The sequence below is a fragment of the Laetiporus sulphureus genome, assembly GCF_001632365.1.
Source record: "Laetiporus sulphureus 93-53 unplaced genomic scaffold LAESUscaffold_5, whole genome shotgun sequence".
Lineage (NCBI taxonomy): Eukaryota > Fungi > Basidiomycota > Agaricomycetes > Polyporales > Laetiporaceae > Laetiporus > Laetiporus sulphureus.
In genome coordinates, this window is record NW_024468514.1 from 259,663 (window position 1) to 278,792 (window position 19,130).

Consider the following 19,130-nt stretch of genomic DNA (forward strand, 5'->3'; position numbering starts at 1 on the left):
ACCATGAGCCTCCTCTCACGCACACGTATCAGAATCTACGGTAATCCTCAATAAGCGCGTCGCCACAATCGCGGGCGTTTAGCGCGACCCTCATTAAACTTTTGTGTGTATTACGAGCGTGTACCGATAGACTTTCGCACTCGTGAGTGTCTATCTCCATCCGAGACTGCATGTTCCCTTCTCGCAATGCGACGATACGATTAACTCGACTTGCCAGCTCGTTTACACGGCATCGCTTACCCCATCTGATAGCGACCTCTAAACGCGTCGAGTCAGTCAAGAAAGGCGCGCTTTACTGCTGCTTCAGATCTCTCTCAACTGCCACTATGTCCATCGAAAGCTTCACTCAGTCGCTTGCGGGCCTATCAATTCAGCCGCATGCCGTCGTCTCGCATGGCGAGACGAGCTCTCCGGCCGCGTGGCGGGAGGCCCTAGAGGCGAGCTCGTCTGCGCCGAAATCGTTCGAGCTGATCAAAACGCTGGTCTACAAGCCTAAGACGGCGAAGACGGCGACCCCTGTGCCGCTGGTCGTCATCGCGCGAGAGAACACGGATGTTGTCTCCAGTGCAGTGGGCAAGAAGCTCGGGCTGAAGGACCTGCGTTGGGCGTCGGACGACCTGCTGAACGAGTTTCTCTCGCTCGATAAGAACTCGCGTATGTTTCTTCCGCTCGTATCAATCATATCTATCTGACACGATCAGACAGTATCCCCACTCGCCCTGACAGAGCAGACGTACCCAAAAGTCACCACCGTGATCGACACCAGCATTATCTCCTCCTCCACCCCCTTCGCCGTCCGCGGCTTGTCCTCGAGTTCAACTCTCTTCCTGTCCGGCAAGGACATCCATGCGTACCTGAAGCGACTCTCGAGCGAACAGGCTCCGCTGCACGAGTTTGACTTTGAGGCTATCAAGGTTGAAGTGGATGGCCCTGCCAAGGCTGCTCCCGCGAAGAAGGAGAAGGAGGAGGCAAAGATTGAGGGCGCGATTCAAGTGGCGATCGGCATCAAAAAGGAGGTGGACTTTTCGGCCTGGTACACGAATGTGAGTCCATATGTGTAGGGGAAATGCCATGAAGTGCCGATGCTCAAACCCGCTCTCATAGGTCTTGATCAAAGCAGACATGTTGGATTACTATAACGTCAGCGGTTGCTACATACTCCGCCCGTGGTCATATAGCATCTGGGAGGTCATCCAAGGTACGCTATCATCCACGATTTCCATTCTGATCAGTAGGCTAAAAGACTGCCAGATTGGTTCAACGCGCACATCCGCGACATGGGCGTGCAGAACGCGTATTTCCCGATGTTCGTATCGGCAAAGGTGCTTGAGCGCGAGAAGGACCACATTGAGGGTTTCTCCCCCGAAGTGGCTTGGGTAACGCGCGCGTAAGTTGTTCCACCGAGGTGCCTCATGCAGGTGCTAATAGTGTCTCAGTGGAAGCTCCGAGCTCGAGGAGCCGATTGCTGTCCGTCCGACATCGGAGACTGTCATGTACCCGTACTACGCGAAGTGGATCAAGAGCCATCGCGATCTCCCTCTCAAGCTTAACCAGTGGAACAATGTCGTGCGCTGGGAGTTCAAGAATCCCCGTGAGCATAGCGAAACGCGTGTATTTCTGTTCTGATTATTTCGCGCCAGAGCCATTCCTGCGTACACGTGAATTCCTGTGGCAGGAGGGCCACACCGCACACCTGACGAAAGCTGAGGCCGACGTCGAGGTCCGCGAGATCCTGGACTTGTACAGGCAGGTGTACGAGGACCTCCTTGCAGTTCCGGTCATCCAGGGTGTCAAGTCCGAGAAGGAGAAGTTCGCAGGCGGTCTGTACACGACCACCGTCGAGGGATTCGTCCCGACCACTGGACGCGGCATCCAGGCAGGCACGTCCCACTGTCTTGGCCAGAACTTTTCGCGCCCGGAGATGTTCAACATCTTCGTCGAGGACCCGAATGACCCGACCGGCCAAGGCAAGACATACGTCTGGCAGAACTCGTGGGGCTTGTCGACGCGTGCCATCGGTGTGATGGTCATGATTCATGGAGACAATCAGGGTCTCGTGCTGCCTCCCCGTGTTGCTTCGATCCAGGTCATCATCGTGCCGTGTGGGATCACGGCGAAGGCGACGGACGAGTTGCGGAATGCCATCAACACGAAGTGCGAGGAGCTCGCGACCCGTCTCAAGAAGGTGGGCATCAAGGCAAAGGCAGATCTCCGTGAAGGTTACACTCCCGGCTGGAAGTTCAACGAGTGGGAGCAAAAGGTGTGTTGCTCGTTCCCGTTGAAGGCAGTCGTTCTCTCATCTTGCTTCCCAGGGTGTTCCGCTCCGTCTCGAGATTGGGCCTGCCGACCTCACGAAGCAGCAGACGCTCAGCGTGCGCCGCGACACGGGTGTCAAGGCTCCGCTCCCTCTGGCAGACATCACGTCGTCTGTGCCGAAGTTGTTAGATACGATCCAGGCAGAGATGTTCAAGCGTGCGCAGGACACATATTTCTCGCGCCTGAGGAAGGTCACACGCTGGGAGGACGTTGTGCCGACGCTCGACGACAAGTGCGTCGTCGTCATGCCGTGGTGCGAGGAGGAGTCGTGCGAGGACGACATTAAAGAGCGCAGTGCGCGGTCGTGAGTGGCCGTTTCTCCGAAATTGGGTGCGCCAGACTGATTTGGTCGCATCCAGAGCGGAGCCTCAAGATGAACGTGCGCCGTCTGCGGGAGCGAAGTCGCTCTGCATTCCGTTTGAGCAATCGAGGTGGCCAGCGATTGAGCCTGGCAAGACGAAATGCGCGGCGTGCGGTAAGGATGCAAAGAGGTGGACGATGTTCGGCCGCTCGTACTGATCCGGCGGGGGATGATTGCACGACTTTCGCGGGAACTGTGAATCTTGAAGTTAAAGGTTACGAACGTATGTAGCATACCCTGCTTGATAGGTTGCAACGGATTGTGTTAGTGTCTTGTGCACTAGAGTTGCGACGGAGCGAATTGTGAATCCTTGCTTTGGATGAACGTGTCGCGACCACGTGCCTCAGCCACAGACGCGTTTTAAGCAGCCTGCGCTCGCCCTTTCTTGACTTTCACCTTCATCCGCACTACGATTATATACCATCCTGCGATGCCTAGGAAAGTGGTGAAGAGGAATGGCCCAACACAGGTTATCAATAGACCTAATCCTCTGCCAGAGGCCGTCTTGAACGAAATCGAAAATGCCGAGGGATGGGCCTCCGTCGTGCACATCCTCTGCGATTCTTTCAAGTTACCAGGTCAGTGTGTCATTTTCATGCCTCCAACCGAGTTTTAAAAGCACTTTCAAGATCTTACGAAGCGCAGTGGCCTCAAGAAGATCTATCTGCGCTTCAATGAAACCTACAACATGCTCGACGACGCGTACGTAAAGAACGCCGGCAACATTAAAGTCACGGGAGGTATCGTTGGAATATGGGCGAAGATGTCTGCCGACGCTCTTCTCCGGGACAAGCTACTCAAAGAAGGTAAGGAACGTCGCTTTCACTGTGCTAAGCAGCTGAGTGCATCCGCTTTCTACAGCCTTTGTGTCGAAGCTGGTCCCGCTGCTCGATATACCCTTGACTCGTTATATCGTCTTGCAGGCACTGTCTACCGTGACACACCATGGAGGACTAGTAGCTAGGCACGAAATTGCGAAGCTCACTCCCACACTTCTTCGACTCCTTGGAGAATTTCCCGATGACGACGCGCTCACTGAGCTCACTACAGTGATCATGTTTCATGCAATAGGCGCGGTCATTGGCCAGGAAGAGGATCCCGATCCACAGCTGCTGAGACGTCTTGATATGCGCTCTGTGCTCAAAATCACCACGGACAACCTCCGCAAGCCGAGCGCGTCGCGCCTGATGATCAACCACGCGATGGGTATTCTCAACAGCGCAACGCTTCATTGCCACAAGGAATGCAAGGCTCTTCCGTCCCTCGTCACCTTCCTTGTCGCGTGTGTCCGCGGTAACGATCTCATCACCCGGTGCAATGCTCTCGGCGGGCTCATTCGCCTCAACTACAAGGAGTCGGAGCCCGACATGCGCTTCTACGACCCGCAGAAGATGATAGCAGCGGTGCAGCGCCGCTTCCCGGACGAGCTGGTCGACAACATCATGGACTACGGCCTCGAGCGCTGCGACATGATGGTCACCCTCCAGTCGACGAAGAGTTTCCAGCACGCGATGATGGAGGTGGTGCGCACGCATGACCTGTATTCGCTCGGACATACGCTTGCGCGACTCATTCTGCGAACAGAGTTCTCCGTGGCAGACGGCATGTTCGAGGTGCAGAACGAACGCACGGGCAAGCTCGAGAAAATGGACGTGGGCCTACCGTTTACGATGTGGTCGGATGCACTGCCCCACTGCGTGCGCGCCCTTCGCGGGCGCGGGGGCAAGGCAGACCTGGACGCTGCGGACGTCGTAGAGATGAAACACTATATCATGAAGCAACGTGTCAGCGACTCGGTACAGATCGGCCTCAAAGTAATCGAACGCAACCCCCAGTTGGCGTACGCGTACTACGTGATCGCGCTGGGTGCGGATACCGAGCGGGGCTTGCGGTGCGCCAAAAAGGGCCTGAAGTGTAAAGAAACCACACCGTTCGTCAAGAACTATCTCCTCTGGCGTGCCGTCGAGCACGCGGGCAACATGGGTGTTACTCGGCTTCAGGAAGCAACGGCCGGCAGCAAAGATTATACTGAAGGGCTGGCATTCCTGACTTCGTCTCAGGAGGACGCGAAGCGGTTCATTGCCGAGGCACCTCCCGATTCGCGTAACATGGGCACTATCTTGGACTGGTACATCATTTGCACGATTGCGCTGAAAGGGCCGGAGTTGAGCGCCGACCTCCACGAACTAAACGTACGTGCAGCTTGAGTCTTCACATCGCCTCTTCTAATGAATGTGCGATACGGCCAGGACTACTTCAAGAAGGTCGAGCTCGCCGACAGGTTCGCCAACTTCTTCGGCTACCCTCCAAAGCAGACCCAGATGCGCCTCACCCGCGAGCTCATCGTCTCCAACTACCCCGCAGCCATGAAAAGCTGGGGTGCCGTCATTTCGCGCTTTGACACGATGGATCTGAACACCGAGCCGGATGCTCACGGCACCCCGTCGTCAGACAAAGTGTTCGACGGTCTCGCCGCGTGGCTTGACGACCTGCACGTTGACGACGGCCCAGCGGTGGAACAGCAGCGGCACTGCGTCCATCCCAGAGTCTCGCCCAATAGCGTCTCTCTGTATCGATGCTCGTACTGCGGCAATCCGAGCGCTGTATTGAGAAAGTGCGGCGGATGTGGCAAGACTAGGTACGTCGAACATGTCGTTGTGTGTTTTCGGGATGTGTCGATTGATATTTCCTGTAGATATTGCGACCAGTCCTGCCAGAAGTCCCATTGGAGCGAGCACAAGCGTGCATGCAAAGCCAATGCGTAGACGTTCAATTCGCCCTACTCAAGTGCGATCTACATTTCTTGTCATCTCTTGTGCTGTATTTGTGTCACATCTGTTTGCCCGTATGACCCGGTCTTCTGCTTTGCTGCCCATATGAATACCCAACTTGTCTGTACAACATAGAAGTGATAAATATATCGCACTCTCTGAGAGAGAAATGGCTGGCCGAAACAGTCCCTCATGCCGAAATCGACAATGTGTCCCGAAAGCAAAAACATATATGGGCCAGTATGAAATGCAGAAGCACTAAGATCTGCGACGCTTGTTCTTAGTAGCGTCCAGAGCGTCCGCCTTTCGCTCCTCGACCCTCTGTAGGAACTCGACTTTTTCGAGGTAGCCTCCTCCTCGTCTGTTTGCTTCGAGCTCGTCCTTCAGGCCCAAGAGCTCCTCCTTCTGAACGTGTGCTCGCCAGTCCATGGCAGACTTGTCCAAGGTCGTAAGCTTCTTTGCTTTTTGCGCACCAGGAAGCGGAGCGAGCGTCGTCTTCGCCTTGCGCGGTCCTGGCCGCTTGATCGTTGCTTTAGGAGCGGCGGAAGAGGATCCGCTGGCCACTGTAGATGGCTTGGCAGCTTCTGGAGGTTCAACTGGCGGAGATGCAGAGTCCTCTGGACCGACGGATTTGGATGGTTGAGATGCAGTGTTCTTGTGACCATCGGATGTGGATGGCAGCAATGCAGAGCCTTCGCGACTGTTAGATCTGGTAGGGTTGCTTTCGCGCTGTGTTCCAGAAGGCTCCCATCGGGGCCACTTCTTCGCTTCATCCGAGTCTTCGGGCACCTCCTTCACTTCTCTGCAAGGTATGCACTCGCACACATCACACGGGAAACACAAACTGCAGAAGCGCAAGTCGGGACTTACACGACGTCTTCCCCAGCAAAGCGGTATCGTCTCTCTATCTTCACCATCCGCGGTGGAGTGCTCGATGGCTTCGGCTGTGGCGCAGCTACGGACGCCTGGAATTGGGCCCACAGTGCATCGCGTTCTCTGTGACAGGACGTTATATATGCAGGATGGTATTGCGGGTTGGGCGTACCTCTTCTTCGCATCTTCGTCCTGCTCAGCGGGTTGTGGCGGGCTGGTGCGTGCACGCTTGGCTTCCGGTTCATCGTCCGAGGATAGAGTGTCTGTTTCGCCTGAGTGGAAGAGAAGGTATATAATGATTTCCAAGCTCACCCTCTGCTGTGGGCACGTAGTCAGGATCGTCGTCGGAATCGGAATCGTGGCGCATTGAGCTCTCTTCGTTCGACGAGCGTTCTGACGGTTCTGAGGTGAGTTGCTCTGGTCCGATTTTACAACACCAGAATATAGAAATCTGAGAAAGGAACTAAAGAAGTCCCTGGTAGTATATCGGTTAGTACACGCGCCTGTCATTTGGCGTAGCGGTTAACGCCCGCGCGAAAGCGGGGTTCGACTCCCCGCCAGGGAGAATACTTTTTACTTTCAAGTCTTTTTCGTATTGACTTCTCCAGTGATGATTGTTGCGATGGTGATTTCAGACCAGTATACTTCACTCATTCTATACATTAAACAGCAAGGAAGATTCCAATCCTAAGCGTTAGTTTGGGCAATTCGGTGACTGACATACCATGGTAATACCGGTGAAGGTCTATTAGTACCACGAACGTTAGCGATGTTTCGTTACTTGCTCTCTTACCGATTAGTGATTCCAGCTCGTCGATCACTGAATATGTTTCAGTAGAAACCCGAAACACGACGAAGCAATATTCAAGGGAAAAATCTCCTTCGCGCTGGAGGCTACTGCGATTCAATCGGTGATCTTGCACTCAATCTTCTCGCTGAACTGCTCAGTGCTATCTGCGATTGGAGCAATAGGAACGAATATAGGCCGGGGTCTGCTCCAGCTAACTCTATTATATGTGTCATGCTCAATGTCATGAACAACGTTTCTAGTGCATCTTGAAATCGATCTACTCAGTCTCGGGGACTACGAAGATAGCATTATAAGAGTTCCATATACGGTTGCAGGTTCTGCATGTGGCGTTCCCATTTCCCATTATTTCGTCCCTTGATTCTGTCCCATGCTCCTTCGGGCCCTGCAATTTTGAACCAGTTTAAGATTGCACCTAGTACAAAGTCCGCGTAACTTGGTCCTTCGACTGGGCTGAATAACCACTGCTCCCCGTGTTCGATTCGATCGGTAAATCCAGAGAGGTTGTCCAGGCCTCTATATACTCTTGCCCACATTGCGTCGTGCACTTCTGGTCGGAAAATCTCGTCCAGTCCGACCCCTGCCAGCAGTGAAACAATGATGGTTGCCATTCATCTCCAGCTCTATGACTATCAACGTACGTGCCACTCACCGAAAATCTCCTTCCTACTCGAGACGTAAAATTCCCTTTCACGACCCTCAGGCAAAATTTTCGTCAGGTTAGGCGCAACCATGACGAACATATTCGAGCTCGTGTTCTGCGAGATCGTCATGTGGTAAATCATCTGCCTATCGCGGCCTCCTGGGTAGATGGGGGGCTCTGGGTACTTGTGCTCTAGGTAATCGGCGATGTCGAGGGAGTCGGACACAACTACGGCTGGTTTGCCTTCGACCTGATCCACGATTACGGGAACAGTGTAGTATGGTTTCTCCATCCTGGTAGGAGCAGCCCCGATGGAGGACAGAACGTCTGTGACATCGGGCCAAGCGAGCCACTGAGTGATGTAGGGAAGTTTCTTGTAGTTCAAGACAAACCTGTCGTCAAATCCCATCGTGAATGATCCCGTTCAAGTTCATACGTGTTCTGACCAACCGAGCTTTCCAGACATTTGGAGACCAGGCCGGCGGGTCTAGCTTCGACCGGATGTCATACAGCGTGATGAGATGTTTCGCAGGCATCGTGGACATGTGGGTCTGCGACAGCACGAACTGTCATCAAGTTGTGCTCCATATATATGTCAGTTGACAAATGCATCAGACGCTTCTCTCCGAATCGCCCGCGCATGATGTCGCATAGCATCAACAACGTGTGATACTTCGATTTCAAAGCATGAGGTATCCCTGCCAGAGTGCATTCTGTCGCGCCTCATACATAAGATAGAGTCGAAATCCTGTCGTCCATTCTTCAATGCCATCGTGCTCGTATGCTTCAACGCTAGCGCTGTAACCGCTGATGGATGTCTCCGATGAATGTATGACAGTGCGGGCCCGGTGTTATGTGAACATAAGCTGTATAACGCGCTACATTTGAACTTCTAACAGATGGCTCCAAAGAGGATAAGTTAGCTATACAATACAATACATCAGCAGTGGGGCATCCAACATGATGCAGTCTGTACTAGATCTCGGTGGACGTAAGCTTGCAGGGTATATGACAGATTGACAGCAATAAAAGATGTCCAGAAAGCACCCTCATATCCGCTCGTACATGCAAATGTATGCCTTCGCTTTGAGCACTTCCTCGATCGTGGTGAGCCGCACGATCGTGTCGCTGATATAGGCCCACTGTCTCGGTGGAGACTTATGAGACTTTGTTCCGTGCTCTATCGTGTGTGCATGCGGTGCCTCTTGGGTTGTGGAGGCGGAAGTGAAGGACTCGGATGTGAAAGATTGGTCCGAAGCAGCGATAGAAGTAGGTGTAGGGGGGAGCGCTGTATAGGCAACGTAATGGCCGCCCAGCTGAGAAGGAAAAAAAGAAAGTGAGCTTGAGAATGGCTCCAAATGGTACTGTCCGTACCATATTGCCAATGTGCACGACGACCGCATACAAGCGGTACATGCAGGTATGGCTTTCCTTGTTCGACTCTTTCGCGTGCGCCTTGCCAGAGCTGTCCTTTGTAAAATCCTCTCTCCTCGGTGCGAGGAAGGGAATCAAGTCGAGATACTCTGGAAATGCGACGAACTCGTCAAGTTTCTTCACCCCGCCCGTGAACGACACAGCATATGTCTTGGATGTTTGCTGGAACCGCTTTAAGTGAACGACCAGGATCGGCGGTGGCACAGCGATCAAGTAGCGCTTGTACATCCGGCGCATTACGACCTGTTTTGAACGTGCGACCTTAGTAACCGGGGAAGCAATCGGTCCCTCCGCAGGCCGAACTACAGGCTTCCGCAGATCCTCCAAGGATGCCCTGCGGGATGAGGATGGAGAAGCCATCGGAGATGCGATCGATGAGGCGTCAGAGTACACGGACGTGTTGACCGAGATGTCACTGTCCGACTCGTAGCTGTCGTCCGAGGCTTCACCGTTAGCATCATACTCCACCTCCGGCCCCTTCGTCTTTCGTCCGCGTTGTGGAGCCAACAGCGAGTCACCCGAGAGAGAGGCGCCCGCCGTCTTGTTGAATGGATCCACCAAGGTACTGCTCTCCGCTGTCTGCACGGGGGACTCTGGTTCGGTGGTGGATATTGACGGGATGGGAAAGCCATCATAAGTCTTGGGAAGTGTTGCGGATACCAATTTGACCATGCCATTTCCTCTGTCGGATCCTAGTGCACCGAGGGCCGGGTCGCTGGCCATGGGCGACCCCACAGTCGATGGTGCAGAGAAGACCGAATTCGCGTCTGATTGCTGCTCAGATAGGGAGGCCGTACTCTGAGGGACTGAGGCCGACATAGGCGTGATGTGAGCTGTTATGTACCGCCCGTCCGAGGAAGAGAGCGTCTCCGTGGAGCCACTCAGCGGCGGGCTTCCGGTGTCGGCGGTGACTTGGTTATCCTCAAGCTTCTCGTCGCTTTCCTCCTCCTCCTCGTCCTCGTCGTTCACAGCATTGTCCTCTCCCTGCTCATCGGCGACATGGGATCGTGGTGGCTGATACAGCCCATTCGCGATCTTCCAGCACCTATGACATCCAACCATGTTCTCTCCATCCAGGATTTCGACGGCAGTGAACATTCGGAGGCACTCCTCGATGCCCGGGAGATGGCCCATCTTCGTCCACGCAGCCTGCATGGCCGCCGGTATGGACGGGCTCACGTGCACGCCATGATGAGTACTCCCCGCAATTGCATGCTGCAGCACTGCAAGCGGGTTGCCATTAGGTGCGTGGACGTCAGCGAGCAGACGGCGAAGATAGGCTGCCTGCTCCGCAGAGGGTTTCGGCGCGGGAATGGACTTCTTCCGCTTGCCCACGATAGTTGGCCGTGGCTTGTGGTGTGCACGGGGCGGGCGGATCGTGTCGGCTGTCACAGGAGTTTGGCCTAATGGAGAGGGCACGGGAGATGACGATTGCAGTCGTGGTTTAGCAGCGTCCGTGACGTCGCTGAGGTCCGAGGAGCTGTCGTTCCGCACGGGTACGGGCGAGGATATACGCCTCTGCACCGGCTCCTCCCGCTTCGAATGGCGCGCCGCCTTCTTGTCTTTGGCCTGCACCTTCCTGCCGCGCTCGACCGACCTGCTGGAGTTGTTAGGATCCAGCGCCTTCATGCTTTTCTTCACCGACACACTCAGACGTCGTCCAAACTCGCCCCACGGGTCCTTGTCCTTTTTCTCCTTCATGGGCTCTGCTTCTGGTCGCTCTTTCGCCCCCGCCTTTAGCTCCGCATTCTGCTCGTTCCGATCATCAGAGTTGGCTGGAATCGCGTCGCGTTCTTCGGCGACCGGAGATTGCTGTCCGACGGCATCAGTCGCCTCGCCTTCCTCGTCTTCCTCGCCCATGTGGTCAATGCTCCGTCTTCGTGGACCTTCATTTGTTGGCGGCTCGTCCTCCTGTGCACCTCTGTCCAGGCTGCGGCGGAGCGGGTCCGCCGGCACAGACGACGACCGTTGTCCAGGGCGCTCGTCCGTTTGCCTGAAAGGCGTGCGGAATTTGCGCGCAAACTGCCTGAAGCGATATCGCTTGCGGTCCTTCACGTAGTCCTCCGGCTTGATGCTCAGACTGAGATCGTTGAAGTCCTCGTACGTGAGCGAGACCTTCTTGCACTTCTCACACACGAGGATGCTGGCGAGCTGGCCGCCAAAGAGCATGTCCACGAACGATCTGAGCTGCTCGCTCTCCGGCAGTGTCGAAGTTGAGGACCTTCCCGCAGTCGATGAGTTGGAGGTAGACGGCGCGGGCGTGCGTTTCTTTCCAGAACGCTTGCGAGGTTCCTTCGGCGGTGGAGGCTGTCTCTTTTTGATAATCTGGACTCGTATAAGCTAGCGTCGCACGGTATCAGATAGTTACATACATCCAGTTCTTCCATTCGCATCGCATCCAGTATGTGCCGCAAGAACTCGTGCGCGTCCTGCTGTTGATAACCCGTGTACTGGTCATACTTGTGCCCAATAGCGAATAGCAGCTCTCTGCATCGACCGTTAGTTTCAGCTGGAGATGCAACTAACACACTCACTTCGGACTCATGCTCTCGCGCTTTCTGCTCTCCTGCATAATCCAGGCCCTCCTCATCACATCAATGAAAACATCCCCTAGAGGCATGCCTTCGACCCACGGATGCTCGTCTTTGCCACCTAGTCCGTGTCCGTTCGTGAGCTGCGGCGATCGCCTTGCCAGGATGGACGTCCCGAGTGTGTGCTGGAGAGACTCCGGTATTGGCTCGAAGTTGACTAGGTTATGAAGCAATTGAGTGGCCATTAGCTAGTATTACTTTGTCAACGCAATATAGTCGGTCCGAACAGACGTTGTACGCACACCCTGTAAAGTAGAGTTCATGAAGCACGTATTTCCGTGATTGATGAGCCCCGGAGGAAGACTGGCATCCTTCTCTTCCTCCTCCCGCTGCTTCCGCGCTCTGTATAGCTCTTGCGCTGTAAGCTGGTGCTTCTTGTGCTTCATCATGATCGGCCGGTGAGAATGAGATGGATATAAAGCAGATACAAGCACCCTAGCAGCCCGAGGGTTTCCCGAAATGTCCACCAGTGGCTCCCGGCGAGAGAGCGGTTTCGCACAGAGCACACCGAAAGCCCGAGGATGTCAAGAAAAGGTCCCGGATGAGTTCCTCGGCTCAGTGGCGGTAGTTCCTCGAGCAACGGAGGCCGACTGACGCTAATGACCGACTGGTTTAGCGAGCCTCACGTACCCTGGCGATGGAAGGTACGTGTCTAATGTGCTGACAAGATCAAGGCATGCGGTCAACTTTATCTGCGGAGGCTGCGCTGTGCTATAGCGAGAATGGAGGAGAATTACATATGAGATGTGAGCAGCAAGCGCTCTCACGGATCTGTCGCAGCAGATATGTCGGCGGTGCACAGGCACAATTCAACGGGACAAGTGTTGAATCAAGTCTACACAAGTTCTGTTCTACATAGCAATACCTGTGACCAGAATGTGCCTTATAGCTCCTTCAGCAACTGCTCCAGCTTGCGCAGCGCGACAACATTCTCTTCTGCACTGCCCACTGTGATCCGCAAGCAGCCCTCACATCTCAACGCCCTCTTCCTCCGACGCAGTCTTGTATATCCCTTCGGCGCGCGCATTATCTCTGACACCGGCACCATCACAAAATTCGCGTCGTTCCCACCGATCGCATCACCGAGCCCGAGCGGCCGAAGTTTCTCCAGCTCATGCAATAGCACCGCACACTGCTCGACGAGCGCGACCACCTTCGCGTTCATGGCCGCGACAACGGATCGCGAAAGCGCCGAGAGCGCGAGCGACGCCGTCGGGACCGATAATGTTGTGTATTCATAAGAATCCGTACGAGTGCCCGATGCGCGAGGGCCATGCCCAGGCTGACAGTCGTCATGAGTAATTTTGCAGCTGTGAGGGCGCTCGAGACTCTCACGGATTGCTGCGAGCCCGAAGCTCTTGCTAAGCGTCTGCATTACACAGGTTGGCGTACTGCTTGATGAGCGGCACCGCTCCCTGACCCGCCCCGCAAAGTCGATGTTGCCTCATTGACGATGACGATACCCTTGAACGGCTTACATTTCAGCAATGAGCTTGATCGACGGGTCCATCTAGTACAGCCCTCTTGATCTGCAGGGTCAGTTTGTTAGTCAATAATGCACAGATCTGGCATCAGAGCATGCCTCACACCTCTTCGACCCTAAGTGAGAATCATCTGCGCTCACCGCGCTCTCCATTCTCCCCGCTGAGTTCCGGAGGCTCCTTGATTACGCCAACACCGTGCGCACACGTTATGCATCCCGGCTAAGAGCCTTCGACATCTGAAGTGACCGAGAAATATAGCTTCACGCAAGTGAAGAACCACACGTTTGCTGCGTGAAGCGGTCGGACATGATGAATGGTCCCAGCCTTCCTCGAGGTTTGTTGCGGTGAGGCGATTGAGATTGTCGAACTCGCGATCGGTTGTGAATAATTCCGTAAGTGGTTTTATGCACGTAGGTAATTATAACCGATAACGTTGCGTTATTTAAGATTTGATTGGAGACTAAAACGTATGGAACTTGTACGGAACCGAAGCTGTGGCTTAGACCGTTGGTCGTGCTCCTAATGATTCCTGTAACCTCCCCTGGGCCCCTTCCTGCCGAAGCGTTAGCACTGCCATTTATGTCTGATCAGCTTGAGAAGATAGAAAAATCCTCTGCTTCGACAAACCACAAGAATCTACTCAAGGCTGCCATCGTAGATGCACCATCCCTGCACGGCAGGCAGAATAATGCATGGGCAGTAAACGACGCTAAACCAGAACACCTGGATGACCTTGCAGAGTACTATTACACCAGCATACTTGTTCCTGGTACGTTGGTTCTACTTTCCATTCAGTAAGGGTACGGCTCTGAGTGCGACGTGCGGTAGTTCGGGCCGCCGGAGGGAAAACACCAGCTCCCAGAAGTCATCCCTTTCGCAACGAATTTGATTCGACTGTGACAGCTGAGCCTGAGAAGTGTCTCAGTACCCTGAAGGCGAGGTGCGTTTGCTTATATCCGTACGCGGGCTGTGGTTTGACCTAGCTCATGCAGGCTTTGGTGCGCGATGGGTCCAAATGCGTCATAACCGGGAAAGTGGATGGGAAACATGCGCCTGGAGACACAACCTGGATGGACTTCGCAAGAACGGAAGCAGCGCATATCATGCCCTTCAGTCTGAACGACTTCGAGGAGACCGACGTTCCCATGGTGCGCTACAATGGCTTCATATGCGTTCCTTGAGACTCTGATGCTCAGTCAATGTGATAGATGGCCAAGAAGACTGCAGTATGGGCAGCCTTACAAACATTTTCTGGTTGCCCGCTGGACGGTCTCAGGGGCGATGGCATCAACTCTATGGAGAACGTGCTCACCCTTGAGGCCTACATGCATCAGATGTTTGGCGAGCTTATACTGGCCCTCGAACCCATAGAGGTGAGTCTTCCTCTCATCGCTCACCGAGTATATTATGACCGGGTGGCCACAAATAAGGCACAACCCAACGTGTACCGCATTCTCACTTCTGGTTATGCGAAGAAATCTCGTGGTCTACCCGACTTCGTCACTTTAAGTGATCATTCCAATTCTGGGAAGGCGTTGGTAAGTGTTTCTATTCGAGACTTGCATTCTCATGCCTGACACCCATGGTCTTGTTTCGTTCAGCCCAATCCGGCCTACTTGTCACTTCATGCTGCAATATGTAAGGTTCTTCACGCATCTGGCCGCGCAGAGGAGTTGGACAGGATCTTTGAGGATCTGAACGAGGGTGAGACGTTTGCACTCTCGCATGATGGTAGCATGGCAAATTTACTCGAGATAGCTCTGCTGAGGGCCGTTGCGGTACATTGAATCATTCTTGCCCGAGTAGAAATACAATCTTGTCTCGTCGTGCCGTGTGAGCATACACTGTAGCCAAAAACTATCGCCCGTTGAGCTCAGAGAAATATGATTGCCCACTTTGATTCAGCCATCGAGCTCACCGGATTTGACGAAAAGCACCCAAATCTCAAAGAGTTGCAACCTGAGAGAGCTGCGGCTCAAGCGGGGCAAAAAGGACGATTATAACATGTTGAGCACGTACGCAATGATGCTCTGCTGCCATTCTGCCCTCCGTGTAGAGAGAAATGAATGAGAGATCAATTCGGTGTAAGAGTCCTAAACATCATCTAGACCGTAAGGTAAAAGCAGCCGCCCTGTGTGCAGTGTTCGCAGACTGCTCACTACTCCTTCCACGAACACGGTAATAAATAGAAGTTCAAGCTGACTGTTGAGGCACATCCTCCAACATCGACGGAATTGGCGACGGCGAAGACGCGACGCATCGATAGGGTATGTTGATTCGAGTTCTATATTGCTGTGCGGACTGACGGTGCCCATACAGGCTCGATGACAAGCTGTTCAGCTTTTGGCTTCTGCAAAGCGACAATTATCCGTTCTCGCATATCGAAGGCATCTTCCAAATCGAGACAGGCATCAAGGTCAACGAGTTCCGTGGCCTGCGGGCAAACCCACGATGTCTGCTAGAGAGCCAGATCTTGTCTTTTCGTGTGCGTCTGTCACGCATGCTTGCGACAGATAGTCCCCCATGGGCAGACGAGACAATTCCATCAACCTCCGCGGGCTCCAGATATCCTTGTCTGATGTTGTCATGGGCCCGAACGCCGGTCGCGGTCGCGGGACATCCCCTTCTCCGAGTCCGATCTCTAGACAACCCAAGTGTTCAACAAGTAATCATGGTACCACCGTGGGCCTGCCGTTCGACTCGTACGACTATTCTTCCCTCTTGTCGCTTATCATCTCCACCGTTGCCACTGCAATCTTCCCGTCTATCGCAAACCTTGTTGGGAATGTGTTCAACGCACCCGTTTTATTGCCGACTACTCAAATTGATGGTGCGCAGATCATGCTCCAACGGAATGCACCCCTTCAAGCTTCCCTGCGCGTGCGTCGCTCGAAGGTGCATATGTCGCACGATGCGTTTGGGGAAACGAGAAGAGCACACTGCACACCTGCAGAAACAGGACGTGGCGAGTTTGAGGAGGGAGCGCGAAGGCTACTTGCGAAGCGCTGGGCTGCTACCGGTGGGGCTCCCCTAAGGACCAACATCAATGGCCCGAGCAGTGAAAGCAAATCAACGAGTACGTCGGGAAGTGGGACAAGTATGCCCTATGGTAACGGTGCCCGATTTGCTCTTGACCCCATCATTCTCGTCGAGGAGGAGGAAGAGGAGATCGAGGAGATGGAAAAGACGGGAGAAAACGGAATGCGGAACTCTCTAGGGACAGGTTCCGGATACGGCGAGAGCGACGCAGGAAGGATGAGGGCCTTGACGAGCTCCACAGTAGGTAACGCTATGACTGGCAGCATGCCGGATGGCCTTTCCACCGCAATTACTACATCGGACCTGAGTGGCATCAATAACCCCAATTCGGAGACCGCCTGACTGACACTACCGTACAGGATGTCTGCTCCAGTCTTACTCACTCCCGTCGCCGCCATGCCGACATCCGACACCGAAATATAGCTCGGTCTGGCGAAAGGTTGCAGGGCCAGACGTTGTCACATATCGACAGCAAGTATCGGCATTATATATACCCCCTAGCGAGGGACAATGTCGCATGTGGTAAAATAATAGTCGTTCTACCTCGGAATTAGCTTTGAATGTATGTCTAATATAACACGAACCTCGACGTATTGCGACCCGCGGGGGCTTAGAAACACTCCCGAGGTGAAGAATGCGCTTTTCAGCGCTGCTTGTCAAGGACTCGCGTTCCTCCGGTCGACCGACAGTCTTGTCTCCGGAAACGGATCCGATGCGTGGAACACTGCAAACCGAACCTGAGCGAAGACTTAGAAGACGAAGGCAGCGAAGTGAGGAGTTATCAATGGACGCGCGTTGCAATGGACGTGCACTGCAGGTCTGCATTTTGCACGATGAGCGGCATAGCTTTGTGTAAAGGGCATTGAAGCCGGTTTATGATAGAACACCTCAACGTGCCGCAACAGCCCTTAGCAGAGCCATCTCAAGCGAATCCGCCATGCTACCGTCATGTGAGAGGACCGATATTCCACCGTCGTCTAGGTCCTCGAGGATTCTGTCCAACTCCTCTGCGCGGCCGCACACGTGAAGAACCTTACATATCGAGGCACGAAGTGACAAATAGGCCGGGTTGGGCTGAATGAAACAAGACCATGGGTATGAGGAGTCTGCAATTTGTGAAATAGAAAGGCTTACCAACGCCTTCCCAGAATTGGAATGATCACTTAAAGTGACAAAATCGGGCAGATCGTAAGAATCCTCCGCGTAACCCCAAGTGAGAATGCGGCTAACGTTAGATTTTGCCTTATTTGTGGCCGCCCAGTCATAATATACTCGGTAAGCAATGAGAGGGAGACTCACCTCTATGGGTTCGAGGGCCAGTACAAGTTCGCCAAACATCTGATGCATGGAGGCCTCAAGGGTAAGCACGTTCTCCAGAGAGTTGATGCCATCGCCCTTGAGACTGTCCAGTGAACGACCAGAAAATGCTTGTAATGCTGTCGATATTGCAGTCTCGTCGGCCATCTATCACATTGACTGGGCATTAGAGTCCCTCGGAACGCATATGAAGTCATTGTAGCGCACCGCGGGAACATCCGTCTCCTCGAAGTCGTTCAGACTGAAGGGAATGATATGCGCTGGCGCTGCTTCCGTTTTTCCTAAGCCCGTCCTGGTCTTCACTTTAGCTACATGCTTCCGGTCCACTTCCCCGGTTATGACGCATTTGTACCCATCGCGCATTAGAGCCTGTATGAGCTAGGTCAAACCACACCCTGCGTACAGATATAAGCAAATGCACCTCGGCCTTCAGGGCACTGAGACGCTTCTCAAGCTCAGCTGTCACAGTCGAATCAAATTCGTTGCGAAAGGGATGACTTCTGGGAGCTGGTGTTTTCCCTCCGGCGGCCCGAACTACCGCACGTCGCACTCAGAGCCATACCCTTGCTGCATGGAAAGTAGACGTACCAGGCACAAGTATATTAATGTAATAGTAGTTCGCAAGGTCATCCAGTTGTTTTGGCTCAGCGCCTTTTACTGCCGATGCAATATTGAGCTTGCCGCGTAGGGATGGTGCATATAAGATGGCGGCTTTGAGCAGATTCTTGCTGTTTGTCGAAGCAGGGGATTTTTCTATCTTCTCAATCTGATCAGAGATAAATGGCAGCGCTAACGCTTCGGCACGAAGAGCCCCAGGATAGTTTGCAGGAATCATTAGAAAAATGAGCATCACCGGTCTAAGTGACGTTAAGCATTTCAGTCTCCGACCGTATCGTAACGTTTTCAGTAAAGAGGTTAGTTACCTCCGTGCATAAACCCACTTACCGGAACTATCCACAACCGAGTTCGACTCGTACGATCTCAATCGTCCTCGAGGAAGGCTGAGCGAGAATGGAGGGAAATTACAGATGTGTAAGCAGCAAGCGCCCTGACGGATCTGTTGCGGCAGAAGGTCCAAGGTCGGCCGTCCACAGGCACAGTAACAAGTGTTAAATCAAAGTCTACACAAGTTCCGTTCTATGCGGCAGCACCTGCGAACCAGAACGCGCCTTATAGCTTCCTCAGCAACTCCTCCAGCTTCCGCAGCGCGACAACATTCTCTTCTGCACTGCCCACTGTGATCCGCAAGCAGCTCTCGCATCCCAGCTCACCCCCACGGTACCGCACGACAACGCCCTCTTCCTCCGCCGCAGTCTTGTATATCCTCTGTGCGCGCGCATTGTCCGGCAGCCCGCTCCCGCTCTCGCTCTTCTCTAACACCGGCACCATCACAAAGTCCGCGTCGTTCCCACCGATCGCATCACCGAGCCCGAGCGGCCGAAGTTTCTCCAGCTCATGCAATAGCACCGCACACTGCTCGACGAGCGCGACCA

The 19,130-nt window shown here is 53.9% G+C and overlaps 10 protein-coding genes and 1 non-coding gene across 11 annotated transcripts; 5 read left to right on the forward strand and 6 right to left on the reverse strand.

Moving 5' to 3' along the window:
• The first annotated feature begins 129 nt into the window (after positions 1-129).
• LAESUDRAFT_721626 (prolyl-tRNA synthetase) lies at positions 130-2,956 on the forward strand. The gene is made up of 8 exons (XM_040908048.1): positions 130-654; positions 706-1,043; positions 1,105-1,198; positions 1,252-1,387; positions 1,437-1,591; positions 1,641-2,260; positions 2,313-2,620; positions 2,676-2,956. The coding sequence occupies exons 1-8, from the start codon at positions 327-329 to the stop codon at positions 2,833-2,835; spliced, it is 2,139 nt and encodes a 712-aa protein (XP_040768024.1). The 5' UTR covers positions 130-326; the 3' UTR covers positions 2,836-2,956.
• A 128-nt stretch (positions 2,957-3,084) lies between these two features.
• Positions 3,085-5,789, forward strand: LAESUDRAFT_721627 (uncharacterized protein). The gene is made up of 5 exons (XM_040908049.1): positions 3,085-3,255; positions 3,307-3,483; positions 3,539-4,869; positions 4,927-5,315; positions 5,373-5,789. The coding sequence occupies exons 1-5, from the start codon at positions 3,108-3,110 to the stop codon at positions 5,440-5,442; spliced, it is 2,115 nt and encodes a 704-aa protein (XP_040768025.1). The 5' UTR covers positions 3,085-3,107; the 3' UTR covers positions 5,443-5,789.
• Positions 5,555-6,759, reverse strand: LAESUDRAFT_418558 (uncharacterized protein). The gene is made up of 4 exons (XM_040902377.1): positions 6,634-6,759; positions 6,494-6,584; positions 6,319-6,444; positions 5,555-6,250 (listed from the first exon to the last, which is right to left on the reverse strand). The coding sequence occupies exons 1-4, from the start codon at positions 6,686-6,688 to the stop codon at positions 5,707-5,709; spliced, it is 816 nt and encodes a 271-aa protein (XP_040768026.1). The 5' UTR covers positions 6,689-6,759; the 3' UTR covers positions 5,555-5,706.
• Positions 6,760-6,793: 34 nt separating this feature from the next.
• LAESUDRAFT_t19 lies at positions 6,794-6,886 on the forward strand. Its single transcript has one exon. It is a non-coding gene; the product is annotated as a tRNA-Asp (tRNA).
• Positions 6,887-7,275: 389 nt separating this feature from the next.
• LAESUDRAFT_693852 (uncharacterized protein) lies at positions 7,276-8,308 on the reverse strand (the record flags this gene model as incomplete). Its single annotated transcript, XM_040906175.1, has 3 exons — positions 7,276-7,709; positions 7,782-8,164; positions 8,223-8,308. 3 exons carry the CDS (start codon positions 8,306-8,308, stop codon positions 7,420-7,422), a joined length of 759 nt encoding a protein of 252 aa, XP_040768027.1. The 3' UTR covers positions 7,276-7,419.
• Positions 8,309-8,821: 513 nt separating this feature from the next.
• Positions 8,822-12,186, reverse strand: LAESUDRAFT_755797 (cysteine proteinase; the record flags this gene model as incomplete). Its single annotated transcript, XM_040912074.1, has 5 exons — positions 8,822-9,088; positions 9,147-11,531; positions 11,579-11,693; positions 11,741-11,985; positions 12,040-12,186. 5 exons carry the CDS (start codon positions 12,184-12,186, stop codon positions 8,822-8,824), a joined length of 3,159 nt encoding a protein of 1,052 aa, XP_040768028.1.
• Positions 12,187-12,668: 482 nt separating this feature from the next.
• On the reverse strand, positions 12,669-13,404 carry LAESUDRAFT_418721 (uncharacterized protein). The gene has a single exon (XM_040902378.1). The coding sequence runs from the start codon at positions 13,170-13,172 to the stop codon at positions 12,681-12,683; it is 492 nt and encodes a 163-aa protein (XP_040768029.1). The 5' UTR covers positions 13,173-13,404; the 3' UTR covers positions 12,669-12,680.
• Positions 13,405-13,485: 81 nt separating this feature from the next.
• Positions 13,486-15,189, forward strand: LAESUDRAFT_418736 (uncharacterized protein). Its single transcript, XM_040902379.1, has 7 exons — positions 13,486-13,673; positions 13,729-14,050; positions 14,110-14,216; positions 14,274-14,429; positions 14,490-14,654; positions 14,712-14,819; positions 14,883-15,189. The coding sequence occupies exons 2-7, from the start codon at positions 13,804-13,806 to the stop codon at positions 15,066-15,068; spliced, it is 969 nt and encodes a 322-aa protein (XP_040768030.1). The 5' UTR covers positions 13,486-13,673; positions 13,729-13,803; the 3' UTR covers positions 15,069-15,189.
• A 678-nt stretch (positions 15,190-15,867) lies between these two features.
• Positions 15,868-16,662, forward strand: LAESUDRAFT_747686 (uncharacterized protein; the record flags this gene model as incomplete). Its single annotated transcript, XM_040911485.1, has 1 exon — positions 15,868-16,662. One exon carries the CDS (start codon positions 15,868-15,870, stop codon positions 16,660-16,662), a length of 795 nt encoding a protein of 264 aa, XP_040768031.1.
• Positions 16,663-17,019: 357 nt separating this feature from the next.
• On the reverse strand, positions 17,020-18,679 carry LAESUDRAFT_418852 (uncharacterized protein). Its single transcript, XM_040902380.1, has 7 exons — positions 18,583-18,679; positions 18,226-18,518; positions 18,059-18,171; positions 17,845-18,006; positions 17,620-17,784; positions 17,455-17,562; positions 17,020-17,394 (listed from the first exon to the last, which is right to left on the reverse strand). Exons 2-7 carry the CDS (start codon positions 18,485-18,487, stop codon positions 17,209-17,211), a joined length of 996 nt encoding a protein of 331 aa, XP_040768032.1. The 5' UTR covers positions 18,488-18,518; positions 18,583-18,679; the 3' UTR covers positions 17,020-17,208.
• Positions 18,680-18,807: 128 nt separating this feature from the next.
• LAESUDRAFT_755801 (uncharacterized protein) lies at positions 18,808-19,110 on the reverse strand (the record flags this gene model as incomplete). Its single annotated transcript, XM_040912075.1, has 1 exon — positions 18,808-19,110. A coding segment is annotated over one exon (303 nt), but the record flags the coding sequence as incomplete, so codon positions are not given.
• Positions 19,111-19,130: the final 20 nt, after the last annotated feature.

Excerpts from the sequence above, each read along its gene's own strand:
- LAESUDRAFT_721626 (XM_040908048.1), top strand. The coding sequence starts at position 327 with ATGTCCATCGAAAGCTTCACTCAGTCGCTTGCGGGCCTATCAATTCAG. Across the intron at positions 1,592-1,640 it reads CTGGGAGTTCAAGAATCCCC|AGCCATTCCTGCGTACACGT; the intron begins GTGAGCATAGCG and ends ATTTCGCGCCAG. Across the intron at positions 2,621-2,675 it reads AAAGAGCGCAGTGCGCGGTC|AGCGGAGCCTCAAGATGAAC; the intron begins GTGAGTGGCCGT and ends GGTCGCATCCAG.
- LAESUDRAFT_721627 (XM_040908049.1), top strand. The coding sequence starts at position 3,108 with ATGCCTAGGAAAGTGGTGAAGAGGAATGGCCCAACACAGGTTATCAAT. Across the intron at positions 3,256-3,306 it reads CGATTCTTTCAAGTTACCAG|ATCTTACGAAGCGCAGTGGC; the intron begins GTCAGTGTGTCA and ends AGCACTTTCAAG. Across the intron at positions 3,484-3,538 it reads GGACAAGCTACTCAAAGAAG|CCTTTGTGTCGAAGCTGGTC; the intron begins GTAAGGAACGTC and ends CGCTTTCTACAG.
- LAESUDRAFT_418558 (XM_040902377.1), bottom strand. The coding sequence starts at position 6,688 with ATGCGCCACGATTCCGATTCCGACGACGATCCTGACTACGTGCCCACA. Across the intron at positions 6,585-6,633 it reads CTACGTGCCCACAGCAGAGG|ACACTCTATCCTCGGACGAT; the intron begins GTGAGCTTGGAA and ends CAGGCGAAACAG. Across the intron at positions 6,445-6,493 it reads GACGAAGATGCGAAGAAGAG|AGAACGCGATGCACTGTGGG; the intron begins GTACGCCCAACC and ends GTCCTGTCACAG.
- LAESUDRAFT_418721 (XM_040902378.1), bottom strand. The coding sequence starts at position 13,172 with ATGCAGACGCTTAGCAAGAGCTTCGGGCTCGCAGCAATCCGTGAGAGT.
- LAESUDRAFT_418736 (XM_040902379.1), top strand. The coding sequence starts at position 13,804 with ATGATTCCTGTAACCTCCCCTGGGCCCCTTCCTGCCGAAGCGTTAGCA. Across the intron at positions 14,217-14,273 it reads AGTGTCTCAGTACCCTGAAG|GCTTTGGTGCGCGATGGGTC; the intron begins GCGAGGTGCGTT and ends TAGCTCATGCAG. Across the intron at positions 14,820-14,882 it reads CCAATTCTGGGAAGGCGTTG|CCCAATCCGGCCTACTTGTC; the intron begins GTAAGTGTTTCT and ends TGTTTCGTTCAG.
- LAESUDRAFT_418852 (XM_040902380.1), bottom strand. The coding sequence starts at position 18,487 with ATGCTCATTTTTCTAATGATTCCTGCAAACTATCCTGGGGCTCTTCGT. Across the intron at positions 17,785-17,844 it reads AGGAGACGGATGTTCCCGCG|ATGGCCGACGAGACTGCAAT; the intron begins GTGCGCTACAAT and ends TCAATGTGATAG. Across the intron at positions 17,395-17,454 it reads CCAATTCTGGGAAGGCGTTG|CCCAACCCGGCCTATTTGTC; the intron begins GTAAGCCTTTCT and ends TGTTTCATTCAG.